The 18448-nt window shown below is 35.4% G+C and overlaps 1 protein-coding gene across 5 annotated transcripts in view; it reads left to right on the top strand.

Moving 5' to 3' along the window:
• Positions 1-18448, top strand: part of QSER1 (glutamine and serine rich 1) — a 50065-nt gene that overhangs the window by 25155 nt on the left and 6462 nt on the right. For all 5 annotated transcript variants that reach the window (XR_011141399.1, XR_011141398.1, XM_068945205.1 and 2 more), the window contains exons 4-10: positions 133-3837; positions 6650-6945; positions 8523-8639; positions 9244-9377; positions 11776-11987; positions 13697-13834; positions 15306-15403. Coding sequence is in view for 3 of the 5 variants with exons in the window: in XM_068945205.1 (XP_068801306.1) it covers positions 133-3837; positions 6650-6945; positions 8523-8639; positions 9244-9377; positions 11776-11987; positions 13697-13834; positions 15306-15403 (4700 nt within the window). In the remaining 2 variants the exon portion in view is untranslated. The remainder of the gene's footprint in view (positions 1-132; positions 3838-6649; positions 6946-8522; positions 8640-9243; positions 9378-11775; positions 11988-13696; positions 13835-15305; positions 15404-18448) is intronic.

Here is an 18448-nt window from a genome sequence, read left to right as displayed (position 1 = left end):
CTGAAGAAGGTAATATTTGTAAATGCTGCAAGATCTTACAAGAAAATAAGTTAAAGAAATGCAGGGTGTTGTAACTTGTAAAGCTTTATTATATTCTTTTTCCCTTTTTTGTTTTGTTTTTGTTTTTTCCAGGTATGCATTCCTCAACAGCCACAGAACTATTTGTTACTGGAGCATTGCCAACCTCTGGAACGTTTCCACCAACATCTGCTTTATCAGCTTATCAGCATCCCAACACTTTCAGCAGTAGGAACTTTGCTACTACTCCATCTCTTACTCTTCAAGATACTACTTTCAGTGCTACATCAAATGGTCTCTTAACTACCCATGATCCCTTATTACAAATAAAAACATCACAAGGCACTGTTCCAACTGCTTTGACATTTGAGCGCCTAGGCAGTTCTGTTTTAAGTACAAGTATACCACCTCAATCATCAACATACCGTTCTGCTCAAGAATCCGCACCTCATCTTTTGCAGCCTCAGTTTAGTTTGTTACCTTCAACCCTTGGAGGAGCTCAGCAGGTTTCTCAGGCATACAGCACATCTGTCTTTACTGGTTCCACTGCTTCTATTGACAGAGCACTTCAGCGAGAATGTAGTGTTATTAAACACCATCAGCGGCCTTCAAGTACTCAGTCTGTTCAGGCTCAACTGACTGTTTCACAGCATTCCTTACACAGCTATTTAACGAGTACAAGTGGAGTTAATTTTCAGGATACATCTAGGCACTCAGCATTATCGTGTAGTCCAGCTGGAGATGTTACTCAGGTGAGCAATGGAGGACCACAGCAGAAGACTTCTCAAGTCACAGTGGAACTTGCTCAGTCTTATACATCTGCAATTCCATCACCTGGTTTTCCATCTGTTTCCACAGCAAAAGTGAAAAACTGTTCCACAAAGCAGCCTCCAAGGTCAACAAAGACCCCCAAACCTCAAAGTGTAGCTCCTACTGTGCAGACACAAAGCTATCCCAAAACTGCACAAAACCAGAGTTCTGTAATTACAGGCCAAGCACAGATCTATTCTACAGCACAGCTCCCCAGTCTCTTGTCAGTCAGCCAGTCCCAAAACTATGTTTCATCCCAGGCTCAGAATGTGCCACCTGTCAGTCACTCACAGGATTTCTCATCTAGCAAGATTGAGAAGCTGCCCTCATTGTATAAAACATTGACTTTTTCTGGGCAATCACAAACTATTACTTCTGACAGTCAAACACTAAGTTACTCCTCAGATCAACAGGTATTGACTTCGGTTCCAAATGAGAATTACTCTGGGCAAACGAGAGAACTTTCTTCAGTCAGTCAATCTCAGAGCTATTCTTCTAGTCACTCTCAGGGTTTATCTCCAGTTAGCCAATCCCAAGTTAGTTTTTCATCTCAATCACAAGTTTTATCAGCTGTTAGTCCTTCAGATAGCTATTCGTCAGGGCAGTCTTTAACATTAACATCACCTTCTCTTCCCTTTTCTGCCTCTCCTCGGATACAAACTCTTCCGGCCTCAAGTCCTAATCAGAACTTTATTTCTTTGCATTCTTCTCAGAACTCTCAGACACAAGAATCCTCCTCTCCACAGTCTCAAAAATTTCTACCCTCTGTCCAGTCTCCTCCTTTTGCATCTCCAGCTCATTCACAGACAATGCAGAACAATAGGCCTTCCTCAGAAACAAAATCATATGTTAAAAGGAAGTCTGACTCCAATTTGTATGTTTCATCAAAACAAGAGGAAGAATTATCAATGCAGGATATGCAAGCATTGCAACAGCAGGCTTCTCTTGAATCTTCTACCCAAAGGCTAACAGATGATGAAATCAGTGCTCAGGATGCATCCTACAGAGTCTCAAAAGCAGATGACAGATATTCTCAAAGTGTAATCAGAAGTAACTCTCGTCTTGAAGATCAGGTTGTTGGACTTGCTCTTCAAGGATCAAAAAAAGATGAAAGAATGGTTAATTCTGTGGAACAGCTTTCCCAACATATTGGCCATATCACCAGTATAAGCCATGATATAAAAAAGGCAGCTAATCTAATGCAAACGACACAAGTAAATGTGAGTGCTAAAGAACTAAACCAGCAACACACTCTCATGCATAAGGTGCATGACAATAAAGCTCAAGAACAGCAAGGCCAGGTCATTAGTACACCACCACAGGTTCAACCTCATGCTTTGAGACATAGTCATCAGCTGTGTTTGCCTAGTGCACAGGTACTTCTGGAGTCTGCTTGTGACTTACAGATTCTTCATCAGTCAATTCTGCAGTCAAGTTTAGGACAAGCAAAGGTAACACCACAAGTGCAAAGAATACAGAGTCCTCAGCAGGTGGCACATCCATTCCTTCAGATGGATGGTCATATTATTCAAAGTAACGGGGGCCATTCTCAGCAGCAGCTTCATGCTCAGAATTCAGAAGTAATGAAAATGGACATTTCTGAGTCCTCGAAACCGCTACAGCAACATTTGACAACAAAAGATCATTTTACGCAAACAAATCAACATGATTCAAAAAATCAGTTTGTTTCTCTTAGTTCAATATGTTTCCCAGAAACTATGCTTCTCAGTGATGAGAGGAATATATTGTCAAATGTAGATGATATCTTAGCAGCAACAGCAGCAGCCTGTGGAGTGACTCCATCTGACTTTGCCAAATCAGCACCTCATGAAGAAGAAATTCAGTCTGTTGAAAATAGCGAGGATTCTAAAACACAGTTTCGAGCAATGGAGGTAAGACATGTGTCTTCTGGTTTCAGTGCCTCACCTACTTTAGTTGGAAAGCCACCAAGTCTAAATAATATTTCTCTGAACGGAGGCCAAATTACTATAAATCTTACGCCAGTGTCAACAATACAGACAAAAACTGTGAACCTTGATCAACAACATATTGAAACTTCTGATCAAAATGTGCCAACTAGAATGACCTCTCCCACCCTTGGCCCTGGTCAAGAGGAGCAAGAACAAGGGGTTGTTTCAGTTAAGAAACAATCTAGCATCAGTCATGAATCTGAAGAAGATAACGAAGTTCCTGTTGATGGTACAGTGAATGCAAGAGAGACAGAATTTGTTTCAAGTGGTAAAAGTCTAAGTGAAGAAAGTGCTACATCAGAGAATGATTTTAATATGGGTTGTGATGATGGTACAGTAGCAGGTAACCAGTCAAAAGGTCCTTTGCAGCCAACAGCTGTGCCCCAAGGTGGAGAGGGAACCATTAGCAGAACTGAAGAAGAATGCCAAGACTTAGCTCAAGGGAATCTTCAGAAGAAAAAAAGCAAAGGAAAAAGCCAAAACAAAAATGCTGCAGAAGATGACAGTGCAATTCAGAAACAGATAAAAAGAAGTGGGCAATGTAAACGTCAAAATTCAAGAGGAAACGATTCCTGTTTGACATATTCTTCTCCTGTTTCGGAAAGTTGTTATGATACTTACCAGCATCAAGAAAGAATGAGGCAAAAAATCAAAGAAGTTGAAGAAAAGCAACCTGAAGTCAAAACAGGATTTATTGCATCTTTTTTAGACTTTCTAAAGTCTGGGCCGAGGCAACAGTTTTCGGCTCCAGCTGTACGAATGCCCAACAGGACTAGGCGACCAGTTACTCAAATAGTTCGTGCCCCTTGCCTACAGTCATCTTCAAAGCCTCAGCCAGCAGCAGCACCTGTAGCTGTGGAAGTTAGTGGAGAAAGTCCAACCAAGAAAGCTGATGAAGAACTTAAGAAAAATTTAGAAACATTGCCTTCATTTTCTTCTGATGAAGATGATTCTGTGGGAGGTAACCACGATCTTCAGAAGAGCATCTCTACTGCATTGTCAGCTTTGGATGATACTTCTGACAGAAAGAATAAATCAGGTAAAGCAGTTATTACAAGCACATACATTGAAGGAGATTTCTGTAGCCAATAGGAACAAATTAAAGAATAATATTAGCTGATTTTAGTTGAAATGAAGGTTTTCTTGATTTGTTTTTAATCACTATTATTAAGCCATGATTTTAAGAGTACTGTTCAAACATTGTGCTGAATATGAACTAAACTAGCATTTTCCACAACTGGAAAATTTGTAGATGGACTTTTACACGTTCTTTGGGTAGGACACTTTTAACGCTATAAAATTATTTTAGCCCAGAAGGGGAATAGCGTCAATTCTCTTCTTTGGCTGAAAATGCTAGATATGATTTTTGTCTGTAAACTTCAACAAGCCATCAGGTCCAGTGGTTTTGAATCCAAGCAAGACAATACGTTAAGAATTGCCATCAGCAAAGGCTGAGTTCTTCCGAGGTTGTCTGTGCACATTCTGTTGATGATAGGGTTGCACAGAGCATGTTCATGAACGTGATTTTTACACTTGTAAACTGAACACTACTTTAGCCACCCTTTTCCGAGAATAGTTTGACTTTGATTTCAGGAATATTAACCACCTGTCCTGTAGCTTCCTGTTGATGTATTGTTTAAAAAAATAGTAAAAACTGAGGAGGGGTGCACATTTTTTGGCCACCACGTTGCCGATGACAGCACTATTTAGCTTTCCACGTACCTGGCTTTTTAGTTTCACTTGTATTACATCTATGCTGTACGTTACAGGCTTCTTGTCAGTGTTCATAGTTTTTAATTGATGCTGCTTTGTTCTGAAGTATTTTCAACATCCAGCATATTTTTCCCTCGCTAGATCTTTTCAATGAAGTTTGTTTTTTATGGTAGGCCATTAGAACTATTCAACCAATCAGATTACTATACTTACTCAAGAGTGATACAGTTACCTTCCAAACTAATTTCAGAAAGTGAAGTTTCCTAAATTCTCGGCACCCACAACCCATTAGCTGGTTCTAAACAAAATACTGTGAATAATTTTTTGCCTTTTTTAGATTAAAGGAGAGAGAGACTTTTTACTGGAGGGATGACAGGATTTAATGAAAAATACATCGCGCAATTATATTTTTCTATTTAAATTGCAATAATCAGACCTAAGATACCAGAAGAAGATTTTACTGTACTGCATATTCAACATGAGATCCCGTCTTAATTACTGTTCTGATCTGTGGATTTTTCTATTAAATCATATAAGTTTAGCCATTTTGAGCAGGAAAATCTGTTACAGAAGTGAAATCAGTGACTCTTTCCGTGAAAGCCAAAACAGTGGACAGGGCCATGGTTTAATACCTTTAATAAGCCATATACTATGTACATCTTTGTAAGGAAATATTTCAAAGATTTTCTGTTGCAGAGACATTTCCATTAGTATTTTTATTTTTAATTATTTCTTTTACAATGTTATTGTACTTTCTTTATGTTGATTATTCATAAGGATGTAATATTTACACCATCAATTTCTGGAATTCCTATTCTTCCTGTTTTGTTGTATACAAGATTGTATGCTATACAAGATGCTTAGTAGTGGCTTCTTCCTACATGCTGGTGCTATAGAACTGCTAGTTACCACCTCTTCTGTCTGTATTTATGCATAGATATGGAAGGACTTAAAAGACAGTCATCTTTTGGTAATACTACAGTAGTGTATCCACATTTAAGTACTGTTCTGGAGAGTTTGTAAATATGCTTAGGGAACTAATAATGTTATATCTAATTAAAGCCATCATAGCTTTCACTGTACAAATAAATGTATTTGTGGTAATGTGATATAATATATCCAGAAGAAAGTGGCTTAGCAGTTTTACCGATTTTTTTCCATGATTCTTCGTGTATCTGGTGTATAGATTTTGTACTACAATGTTAATATGATACTAAATAATTTATTCTGGAGTACTTTTATTAAAATATAAGTTGCATTCTCTTTTTCTATCTTTCAAGTGAAGTCAGCAAGAACAGTGTGAAAATCACAGCAAAGCTCTACAATGGCTACCTCGTTAACTTTGAAGCCAGTTTCCTAAATGATATTAGTAATTACACTATGGCCTATATAACTTTTTTTTTTAATTAGCAAGTCAATGTTAAAATAGATATGTGTAAAGAGTATAAGGTAATATTGAAAAAAGTTCTAATTTTTTCAAAGGAGAAAAACTAATCTTTTTGAAAAGTTGTTTCCGTCGGCTGTAGGGCATAGAGAAGAAGAATGTTCTTTCCCTTCTTTGTTTTATATCATCAGTTTTCATTGCTCGCTGCTATTAATATTGTAAAATTATTAGGATGTTGCAAAAATTTTAATCTGGAACTTCCAGTTACCTTATTGCAAGATGTAAATGATAAGTATCCAAAAGTCATACAACCAGTGTTTTTATCTTTCATTTGTATTTCTCTTTCCTTAATCCAATTTTAAAAAGGCTTCACTTAGCACATTGGAAACAAGATTCCATGTTGTAACTTTTTACTCTTACATTTGCTTAGTCACACAGAGCACAACAGTATTTCCTGTTGATCATGTCTATAACCATCAAATTGTTTTCTAAGGCGTTCATCATTGTTATTTCTAGATGTTAAGAGATACAATAGGTTAATACAAACAGAGGTGAAATAGCTACAATATTTTGTTTTTGTTAGTGGTTTAATTGTGGCCAAATTAATGCTCCTATTTTAACTTCTAGAAAGTTTTTTTCTAGGATAGTTGCTTGTATGTGTATTGTAACAGAAAAGAAGAAAAATAAATCTAGTTCCCTTCTTATGTTGCTGATCCTTGATAATTTAACTAAAACTTTTTTTTTTTAACTTCAGAAGCTGAAAAAGTGGCAGTTGTTACTGCTGCTGCTGCCACCACTACTGCTGTAATAAAGCAGGAACCTCCACAGACAACTGCTGCTGTAGTCAATGTGCAGGAGAAAATGAGTTCGGCTGATTCCCTAAAAGTAGCTCAACAGGAAGCTGTGACTTCAGACCAGTTAGCAAAAATACAGGCAACTGTTGCAATAGAAGGATGTACTGATGAGGAGAATACGGACAGTGGAGGAGAGGGCATGTACAGAGAACGTGATGAATTTGTAGTGAAGATTGAAGATATAGATACACTAAAGGTAATCCACATACTTTCTATGAGTAAACAAATACATAAAAAATAGAAAACAACCAACAAAACCCCACCATATGAACTTAGTCTCAATAAACTAGCAAAAGGGGAAAGGCTGCATCTTAGTTTTCTGTTGTATTCTAATATTCTCTAGCTGCTGCCAAGGTGCCTTAAAGGTGTCCTTTTTGGTGTGGATATTAAATATGTTTTGTGTGTGTATGAAACATCTTGATACTACATACATAAGAAACTAAATCTCTGCTGGTATCCTCTATTAGTACTTGAAATTATCAAAATAGTTACACCAAAGCCATGTCACAATAAAGCTTTTTTAATGTTGAAAAACATAGATTTTTCGAGGGCTGTTGAGACTGCTGTATTTTTTTGAAGATAATAGGCTTTCAGGAGTAAGATGCTGAAGAAATGACTCAGACTTTTTCAAAGGATCTTGGAATTGTCTTTTCTGGAAGAGGTTCAGTTTGCTGTTCCAACAAGAAAGAGCTTCCACATGCAGCTAGTACAGCCTTTCATATGAGTTTGTGGAAATGTTCCTTGTTGTCTTTGGTTATTGTTTCTTGTTGTCTCTCCATCTTAAATTCTTCTGCCTGTTTACCTTTCCTTTTGTTGCTGTCATGGCCAGCAATATTGCTGTCGTTAATTTCTGATGCTTTTGATTACCTGTTTCTATTCATCCTCTTGAGCTTAATTTTTAAATTAATTCATATGCCTTTATCATCTAAGACAAGTGTTACCAATTTTAAAATGTTTTCTTGTGTCACTTGTAAAACTATTGAAGTTTATTATCATTTGAATTTTAGTCTTTGTGGTGTTTATTTCTTTATTTAAACAGTCTTTTAAAAATATAGCTGTACTTATGTTTTCCAAAAAAAGATAGTTTTTATGAGTTAATAGTTTAAATATATAGTTTATATAAATTCTCATTTATATAAATAATTAACATAATTACAAATTTATTCTTAACATGATTTCTCAAACTATGTGAAGAAAAAAATTAATTCAAACTTAATTTTTTAATGTTTAAAGGTGAACTGAAGGTATAATCTCCATCCAGTTCACTAGTTTGAACTGAAATACCTGTTTTCACATTACTGCAAGCATCATGCTGTAATGTCACAGGTACTGTGGTTTTCTACTTCTGCAGAATTTTTAGGGGCTTGCACGCTTTTTCTGTTGCTTGGAGTAATTCTTACATTTTTATTTTTTAAGTTATTTCATAAAGCAAAAGGATAAAAAATTGTAAAGTGTCATATTGTATTTAAAAATATATTTTTGTGACTCAGTTGCATATGGTGCACTAGTTGTGACATCATAGCGTAGGTGAAGCTGGCTGGCACAACTTCATAACTCCGGAAGGTAAAAGTTTTTAGATTGCATTATGCCTACAGTAGTTCATGTCTTACTGTCCTGAAATAAATGATACATAATAATGAAGTAGTTGTAATTTGAATTACTTATTTCCATTTTATCTCTGGGTAACTTACTCAAAACTTAAAATGCACAAATACACTTCTGAGAGAAAAACAAGCACGCTTTTTGCCTAACAATTTTTTTTTTTCCTTACAGGTTGCTTTACAAACAGGAAAAGAGCCTCCAGCTATTTGGAAAGTCCAGAAGGCTTTGTTGCAAAAGTTTGTTCCTGAAGTGCGAGATGGACAGAGAGAGTTTGCTGCTACTAACAGTGTGAGTCTAAAAATTCCTTATGAAACCTCATAGGAAATGATTTCCTAAATGAAAACCTGCGAAGCAAAATAAAATGCAATTCTGGCATACATTCTTAGCAAGCTCTTCTGCAAAAAGTTTTCTTGACTTTTTCCTACTGTAAATTCTCTCTAATATATTCAAGGGCAGATTCTTGCTTTCTAGCATGGGTTTTTGGGCTCATTCAGGCTGGGTAACGGAACAAGGTTTTGCAACTGGCATAAAGTAAGTGGAAGCAGGCTCATGAACCAACTGCTTTTGACAGTGGGAAGGATACAGATAGGACAGAATTTCAACAGGCAGCCCTTTGCCAGCAGATAATCCTTTTGGGATAGCACATGGAGGGACTTAATAATAGCAGAAAATGAAGCCCGACGTATCTCTTGCCTTATTTTTTTTATTTTGAGTATTATTTAGGAATATTCCTCTTTAATTTTATCTGCTGCATGATGGTTCACCTTTACATATAAACAGATTGTTTTAAACTGACATTTTATCTTTAGTATTTGAATTTATAATTGTTAAACTGAATAATTATACTTACTAGAAACATCTGTGTATTTATAATAATTTTTTTTTCTCCTAGTATCTTGGATATTTTGGGGATGCAAAAACAAAATACAAACGGGTGTATGTGAAGTTCATTGAAAATGCAAACAAAAAGGAATATGTCAGAGTATGTTCAAAAAAACCACGAAGCAAGCCTGTACAGTCAGCAAGGTATTCTATTTCAATTTATTATTCATTTTACTGTATTGGTTTCATATTAAGAACACACCTATTTTAATAAACAAGACAAGTTATTCAAAATGTTTGAATTCAACATTAAGTTGAAAACTGAGAACTGACATTTTTACTTTAAGAAATGTGGTATAAATTACTGTCATGTGGTGAGTTCCTTATCTTGAATCTATGGAATGTGAAAATCGTTCATTTTAGAGGTATTAGAGCTCGGCACGCTATGTCTTTTTGTCTTTCACCCTGTTACTCAGCGTGTTGATAGAAGCCTACAGGTGCAATGATTTTAAAATTTTGTGCGCTGCTGATACGTCATTTTCTTTGTGGACTGTGCAAGTTAGGTCTGCTCTTTGTGGTTGGTTTAGTGACCACCCTGTCCCAGTAAACTAGAAGTACCATGCTTTATTCTCAACTTTGTAAAGTTAATTTAAAAGCAAAAGTTCATTGTTTAAGTTGGTTGTCAAAAGGATATTTTTCCTTCTTTTGTATGTCCTTGCACACTAAGGAAATTATACTTTTCTTATTTCTAACCCCACCCAGAAACTTTGAATTATCTCTTGTAACTCCTAACAATGCCTTAAAATCAGTAATTCCAAGAGTGTTGCTTTTAAACCACCAACAAGGACACATAAAAACCAAATAAAACTGTCACTATGGAGAACCATGTAAAAATGCAAAGCAAGCAATATAGTTTGGCTATACTCTGGCTACCTCTGAGATACCCTCTGTCAGCTGACTTCTTATAAGTTTTTCACTGTCGTTCACTTGCAGAGAATTTGTGCCTTTGCATTTTGAGTTGGCCTTTGGTGCTTTCATAAAAGAGTCTAGATCCTGTATTATACAAGCCTAGTCATGCATATTTCATTTTATCTTTGAACAACTCCAGATGATATCTGAAGCTTTTCTCTCTCTGTGGCTTTTTAATAATTATAGATATTTTTTCTTTTTTAAATTCCGTTCAATTCCTCTCTTTTTGTTGCTCTGAATTTGAGACCTGTTTTGCAAAATAGTAGTAATAATAGTCTTACTTACTTGCATATAAATGTTGTCCTGATCTGTAATAACCCAAGAAAATCACTGAGGTAGCATTTACAATAGTGAAAGGCAAAACTCTGATTTATTATATCACATCCCACCTGACATTCATGCAAAAATTAAAAAAAAAATTAGAGGTTGGCAAATAGTAATGAAAAAAATAATAGCGTACTTCATTCAGGAAATGACTGGGCTTTAAGTCTAGTTCTCTACTCTCAAAGAAAGCAATGCCGTCATATAATCAGCTGTATAAAATGATCAATTTCTACTTAAAATAGCCAGGATTTTGGTGTTCTTTTTCTCTTGGTCTACAGAAGACTGTTCCAGAACCTCCAGTGCTCTGAAACAATCCTGTCTTTTAGCTGAAACATGAAGATGATTTGCCTGTACCCATTTGTTCTCCTTTCAGTATTGCTTTTCAGCTTTTGTCTCCTTCCCTGGTGTTTGTACTGCATGGTGTATTTCTGAAGAGTAGTCAAATCCCATCTCAGTCTTTGTTTTGCTAAACTGGATCAATCTAGCTCTTTCAATCTGCACTTCTAAGGCAGTCTTTCCATTCCTCTGATGATCCTAGTATCTGTTGCCTCCATCCATTTCATGGATTTGAAATAATCATCTTTGGCAGAAGATTAGAATTATTCACAATATTCCAGAAGACATTAACTATGTTTCTGCAATATTTTTCATTACTTTTCCGTCTGAACAAAAAATACCTTACTTTTGACACCTCCCAGAATTATATTCCCTTGCATATTCTCAAAAATGTATTGCGCTGATACTTACTCTGTGATTGGTTGTATCACAAAATTTTTTTAAAGTAAATTTCTTTTTGTTTTTCCTATTTTGAGTAGTGGGAAGAGAAAGGAGAGGAGTTGTCTGATTTCTTACTCCGGTCCTCAAAGTCCTGCATTTTGACTTGGATGATATTCTGGCTCTTCTTTGTATTGATACAATATTCCAAAATCACTTTGTCAGCGAATCTTATTAATTACAATTATTTGTTCAAGTCTATCAAGCCTGATTTTTCATTAGTCAGTTTAAATATTAGCTCCAGTCTCCTATAGCTTCTGTGTTCTAAACTTGTCTCTTTCTAACATAATTTAAACTTTCTGTGCCTGTCTAGATATAAATTATAGTACTACTATTTAGTCACAGATAGCTGAGGATAATTGTTAAACATCATGTCAAAAATGTGTAGTATACTATGTATAAAGTCACCTGTGACACTGAAATAGCATATATAATCCACAGGGAAAATCTTCTGGTTAAATAAGCCTGTAGTTCTTTTTATTAAAGACAAAACTTGTGTGATAATTTTTTGGTAAACATCTTCATAATATTGCAGGACTATTCATTGCAAGCCTAGCAGTAGTAACAACAAAACCCCTGATCCTCCAACACCAAAACCAACAGCAACAAAAGTCTCTTCTGTGAAACCCAAAGCTAAGCAGCCGAAGGTAAAGGCTGAACCACCACCAAAGAAAAGGAAGAAATGGAAAGAGGAATTTTCGTCTTCCCAGTCTGATTCTTCTCCTGAGGCCCAGAGTGATGAGGATGGTGAGTGATGTGCTACCATTAGCATCTAAACCTGTTTGAGCTGAATGGAAGACAGTATTATAAAATCTGTTGCTTGAGCTTGCAAATTTTTCCGTACTAGTCGCAGAAAAAAAAAGCAAAAAAATTTGTCAATGCCATGCAAAATTGATTTTTCAAAGCCTTTACTTATCCTCTGTATATGAACAAATGTGTCCAACAGAATTTGCCTCAAATGCGGTTTATCAATAAAAATAAAGATTGAGAGAAGTATATTTTTACTACTTGACTCTGACTGCTACAGTTATAGGAGAAAGAGCTAATTTGACTTTAGATTACATCTCATTGATCAAATTTTTCATTAATTTTCCATCGCAACTGCACGTTATGTCTAAAATAACGTTCCTGCAAAGCCTGTCTGCATGCTGATGTTGAGCAGAATTCAGATGTTACTGTGGTTTTTCAAAACCTCAGAAGGAAAAGCAGTTGAATTTTGGCTGTTTCATTGCTTTCCTAAATGCCAACATTCAAATGAGGTCTGCTGAGCAGATTTGCTATAAGGACATTCACAGGGTCGGGGAACTTTGAGATACAAATTTTGCAGTCATCTTCCAGAATAGAAATGACTCTTTGAAAGGTACTCCTTTTATAGATATTAACTGAGATAGCATATATACATATGTCTTTTTTGCGATTTGTTGTTTATTTTCTGTATCTTTGAAGTTAAATAGTGCAGTATCCTTGTGTTGTACTGGTGGATTTCCAAAGCATGTCAGCCTCAGTGACTTTATTGTAGATGAACTAGGACCGATGTCCTGGAACAGTGTCTCTGTTGAAGGCATTACCTTTAAATTAATTTTTTTGTGCTAACTTACCTTAATAACCATTAAAATGTACATCTGTCCATATTTAAAATTTGAAGTAACCTGATAATGATAGTCACCTAGAGAAATGTGGAAATTGGAGAAAGCGTAACGATTTTGCTATCTAACTTACTGCAAAATACTGATACCACGTGTGAAGTCAAGAAAAAGCCTTAATAGGCTGAACAAGCTTAGTAGTGCTAATGACTACTCTGTGCGCATGTTTAAACTTGCTGGCTAGCAAAAACTAAAAGATTCCTGGAAATGACCACAAATATGCCTATGTTACTTTTCTGGTAGAATTTATTTCACAAAACTTTTCTGGTAGAATTTATTTCACAAAACTTTTCTGGTAGAATTTATTTCACATGTTTTTGTGAGCTTGAGAGTTGGGTGCAATCGACTGATGGTGCTCAGGCTCCTAAGTGACATTAGTGCTTTTGAATATTTTTCCCTTGAACTTCTTTGAGTTTTGCAGTTTTAGGAAATATCTGCATTGACATGAAACTTGCTTTGCCTGACTGTAGTTATTCATTATCCTTCTCTAGACCTTGATCTACAGTAACAGACAAATAAATGCCTAAATTCTCCAAAATATGATTATCTAAATGCTGCTGATTGCAAATAGATTCACACATTTTAACAAAAAAAAGGTACCACTTAGTACCACTTATTATCTGATTTGTTTTCCTTACCTGGGTTTGGTGTATGAGTAGTTTGATATTATTTCTGATTATATTGGCTATAATTTCCTGGGATACCAGTAGGGGTCACTTGTGTTTTAAGAATGAAGGCCTTCAGTTTTGAAAAACAGAAATATTTGCTGAATATTTAAGAAAGGAAAGTCAATATTTTCCAATTAATTTTCAGAGTTTATACCTCCAGCTCCCTTTGTTACTCGCTTTTTGAATACGAGAGCTATGAAAGAGACTTTTAAGAGCTATATGGAATTGCTTGTTAGCATTGCCTTGGATCCAGACACGATGCAAGCCTTGGAAAAGAGCAATGGTACAGTATGTTTAACCTTTGTACTGTTTTTATTACATTTTAAGGTTATTCATCAGTAAGGCAAACATATTTAAAAAAAAATAAAAAGAGGGGGGAAGCCCACCAAACTTTTAGTTATATATCAACATTTGAAGTGCTCTATGTACTTTGCATTGTGTTTGAATTTCCTAAAATTTTCATTTTCTGAGATTCAGGATGGCTTTGGTAACACAGCAGTGGATTTTTTATATATTTATGTTGTTAATATCAATGCAATTCCAATACAGTTTAGGATGTGTATGTATATTCACACCATCTCTTTGAATAAACAAATTTAGAAATACTGTTTTGTTTGCTTGCTACCCTAGGCTTGTGCAGTGAATATCGCAATTGAGCTGTTTATTACTGCTGCTACTTTGCTACTATCTTTTAAAATTTTACAAAATACTGATTTGAAATTAAAAAATGTTTGAAGTACATGTTTACTTTCTCATAGAGAAACACCCGTAATACTATTAAGTAGTTCTGATTCTTACTGCTATAAAAGGTTCTGTTTTCTAGACTCTGAAACCTTGAAATTCTGTTCAAAGACAATTTTATTCAGTCTTTCTTTAAAGGAGAAAATTTCTAATGGACTGACTTATCATAGTGAACTCCAGCAGACAAAACTTGGAATTTTTCTGTTTCTCAAAATTTTATGAAACACTAATGTATAAAGTTTTAAGGCCCCAAAAGACTAAGCATCTCACATACCATTCTATTGCAGACTGTTGTTTTATACTAAATTCAGTTTGCCTATTTTAAAAAAACTATTTTCTTAGACTTTTCCTTTTCTTTCTTTGGTCTGCTTTGTGCATGCATACACGCTTATCTCAAGGACTCATTCCCATGTATTATGTCAGTAGTCCTACTGAAAGCAAAGAAATTGACTTTATAATTAAAGTACTATTCTGACCCGTAAATTTTCATCTAGGGCCACACACCTGTGTTCAAATACATGTTTTGCAATTTACAATGGTTTGTCAGATAACTTTTATCAGTAAGCACTTTTCACAATATCTTTTGTTGTAAATGCCAGGAGGATCATCTCTTGTTGTTGTGTGGAACAGAGTATCAAAAACACGTACTTGTCTCTCAAAAACTGCAAATTTTATTGCATGGTAGAGGATTATTTAGGAAATTGTTTAGAATTGTCTCTAAGATTTATTCTCTATAATGCTCTTTCTCTCTTAATTTTTTCCTTTCAGTGAAGAAAAGTCAGAGAAGGACCTAGACTGCAGTTATCAATTAAGCTGCATAATATCTAAAGCATTTTAGCAGGCTAATCCAAATAAGAGATTTTCTTCCCATATTTAAAATGAGTTTATGAGCAAATTGTGTAACTTTTGACTTTTGCTATTTTATGTTAATGGGTATAAGTATAGCTTGAATAAAAGTTTCATTAGTATGTACTTCTTAATAATCAACTGTTACTTTTTTGTCTGTCTTTTAGATGAGCTACTTTTGCCTCACATGAGAAAAATTGATGGCATGCTGAATGACAACAGGAAAAGGCTGCTTACCAAATTACGCTTGGATCATACTTTCAAGGTATTCATCTTTTAACTCCTAGAGGTTTTAAAATAATGTTGTAAGCAAGTCATTCAATACATACCAGGCAGACAAAACTGAAAACCAAGAACGCAAATTTGTAACAGAAGTGAATATGGATTTGAAGGAAAGAGGTGCTACAAATTCAGTGCTTGTATATGGTATTCAGAGAAATTTTATGATGGAGAAGTTTCTACTGCAAAGGTAAATGTCTTGTTTTATTCTGTGCTTTTTGGTTTGTTTTCAAGCATTTTTCCTCTTAAACTTCTCAAGTTTGCCAAAAGATGATGCTTGCTGTCTTTTTAGAGCTTTTGGTTAAGGATTTATATTGCTTAAAAATCTCGATAAACTTTTCCATGAAATAGCTTTGCTGTGGAGCAACAGTCTGAACTTCTGTGAAATAGAGACCATGATCAAAGTGTTTTAAAACCAGGGCTGCGTCGTTAGAGAAGAATTCAGTTGCACACTCTCTTTCTTCTGCCTTCAGTGTGGAGGTTTGGGAAAAGGACGAATCACTGCTGCCTGTATTACAGCAACTTTCAAACAGTAATCAAAAGCAGGTCTGGATGTGAACAGGGAAGAGAGCAGCCCTACTGTCTCAAGATAGAGAAAGTGATGGGGAGGACAATCATTGCAGTTCCTGCCTTTCCCCTACACACCCCTGAGCAGCTATGTGCTTCTTTTTCTTGATAGATTTTAAAAGTGCAGTGAAGCGAACTAGCGTAAATTTCACAGATGTTTGAGAACTAGTCCACAGCTATAATCAGAATGGTTATTTCTTCCTGTAACAGTTTTGTTACCAACAGCGCTGGAGCAGCCCTATCTATTATCTCTATCAGACCAAACTTACTCTTTTGCCAGTGCTTCTGTCCTCTTACGTCCGCAGTACTTCTTGGAGAAGTATTTGTCCGTCTCTCATTTTTGCTTATTTTTGAGATCTTGATGAGGAACAAGGAGAGGTTAGCTCACATGCCAGTTCTGCATTTACATCATGAAATCTTTAAAAGTTCTGTTTTGTTTTGTTTTTTACAGCCCATTCCTAATTGTCTTGTGGGACACTAAGTGACTTGGTTTTGGGAATGAGAACATCATTGAGCAGTGAAACAGTTCTAACTCATTTGATTCTTTAACTCAGGATATGGAGCAGAATGATTAGTTGACTTCTCATCCATTATTGGTGCTGTGTATGTACACGTGTTAATTACCCACCTTTTTATTGTCAGTAATGCTGTCCTCCCAACAGCTACGCAATTTGTTCCTACTTCCACAGAATTTGTTGTGGCTCCCTCCTTACAGTTGGAAGGCATGTGGAGGGCCTTAGACTTTCAGAAAATTTACAGAGCCTCAGAGGAAGGATACATAACCCTACGTTTTTGTTGTTCTTTTGCAGTAAAAGTTTTGTGTTAATAGTTATTTCTGTAGCTGCCTCTTTTAGACTTGTCTGTGCAGAGAAGAAAGGCCATATTAAGGTAGGATATGAATCTGTAGAATTCTAGTTACTATGCGCTGATTCCCTCTGTGCAAATTCACAGTACATACAAAGTTAGAGGTAGCTTATTTTGCCTTTCCCCAGTTTAAGGGGAAAAACTAATATGATGTTCTGTAATACTAACGTATGCAATTACAGCTGCTTATTCAGTTAGAGTTCATAACTAATATAATAAAAAAACTTTACTGTGTGCATACTCTAAGACAGATTATGAATTATATTTCTAAAGTTAGCTTAAGTCTTGATTTCAAAATACGGTTCCAAAGAAGTTAATGGAATTCCAAGTATAACTAAGGAGTTTGCTTGTGATGTAAACTGCAAGACAAAAAGCCTTTTATGTCTCTGTTTCTGGTATGAAGGTACCAACCTGTACCATACTTGGGTTAAGGTTCTGGATAACAATGAAACACGTATTTGTCATCAGAAGTGTTTGATCCCTCTTAAGATCCAGGTCAATCTGATGATTAATATAAGAATGTCTGCTTCTGTTCCAACTTCAATCAAATGATGAGTTCCGATAGTAGAGTTGAATGAGACACCAAAGCAATAAGTGAAAAATATCATTGTTGTTCATAAGCAGCAATCAGTTTGGATATTTTTAATATTCTGCATTGATAAGCGTGGATGAGTTGAAAATAATCGTTTTCATTGATTGCATTTAATATGGGATATTTTAGCACAGCGTAGCTAACCAATCAGATTCTGGAATTAGTGGTCAGTGATCTGCTCAGTAGTTTTGCCTATAACTTTATAATTCTAACAGTTTATCCCATCTTTTGGATTATATATTTATACAGACAAAATTAGAAGATACTACTTTTGCTGTTGTTTAAGCCTGGTAAATGATGCAACTTAGCTGAGCTGCCTAAGTTTCTTTGGAAGTAATTATTACTCTTTTCTGTCTTTTGTACTCTCAGAGATACGGAATCACTAATATATTCTTCTTCCTCATTGCAATTCAAATTTATCTGTTTTAGGTCAGTGCTCCTGTCCTGTAAACTATTCTGGTTAATAGGAATTCACCAGAGGAAGGCAGAGATGGCCAAAACCCCTGATATTCAAAGCCAAAGTTAAACTTCACAAAGGCTGTTACAGTGGATAGAAAAATTAAATGATTTAAACTTGCTGAAGTTTTGCTCCAGTTTGAAGGCAACTGCTATGACTATTGTACATGTACAGGTTAGCTAGTTGAGGTTACTGTTAACAATATGTAACTATCTCATTGTGCAGCAGATTTTATAGCTTTCCACTGAAATTTTCTTAATAAAGGGAAAAATGGCTAGTGTCTATAAAGTCCTAAAATAATATAGGTGGGGGAGGATGTTGAATTCAAGTACCATTTATTAAAAAGTTAATTTAGTCAGCTTTCTGTTTTGTCCCAACAGTCTAAATTTAACTCCTTAAGCTGTAGCATTAATATGTTTTCCTGTATGCTCGATTCTTTTTCTCATACTAGACTGTAATACAAGGATATATACATTCATTTAACTCAGTATATTTTCTTGAGGACCAGATTATATAGCATAACAGAATTATTTCAAAATAGCTGTTAATAT

Source organism: Struthio camelus, chromosome 5 (genome assembly GCF_040807025.1).
Source record: "Struthio camelus isolate bStrCam1 chromosome 5, bStrCam1.hap1, whole genome shotgun sequence".
In the NCBI taxonomy this organism is placed as follows: Eukaryota; Metazoa; Chordata; class Aves; order Struthioniformes; family Struthionidae; genus Struthio; species Struthio camelus.
The sequence above is the reverse complement of the archived record's forward strand: the minus strand, read 5'-3'. Positions and strand labels throughout refer to the sequence as shown.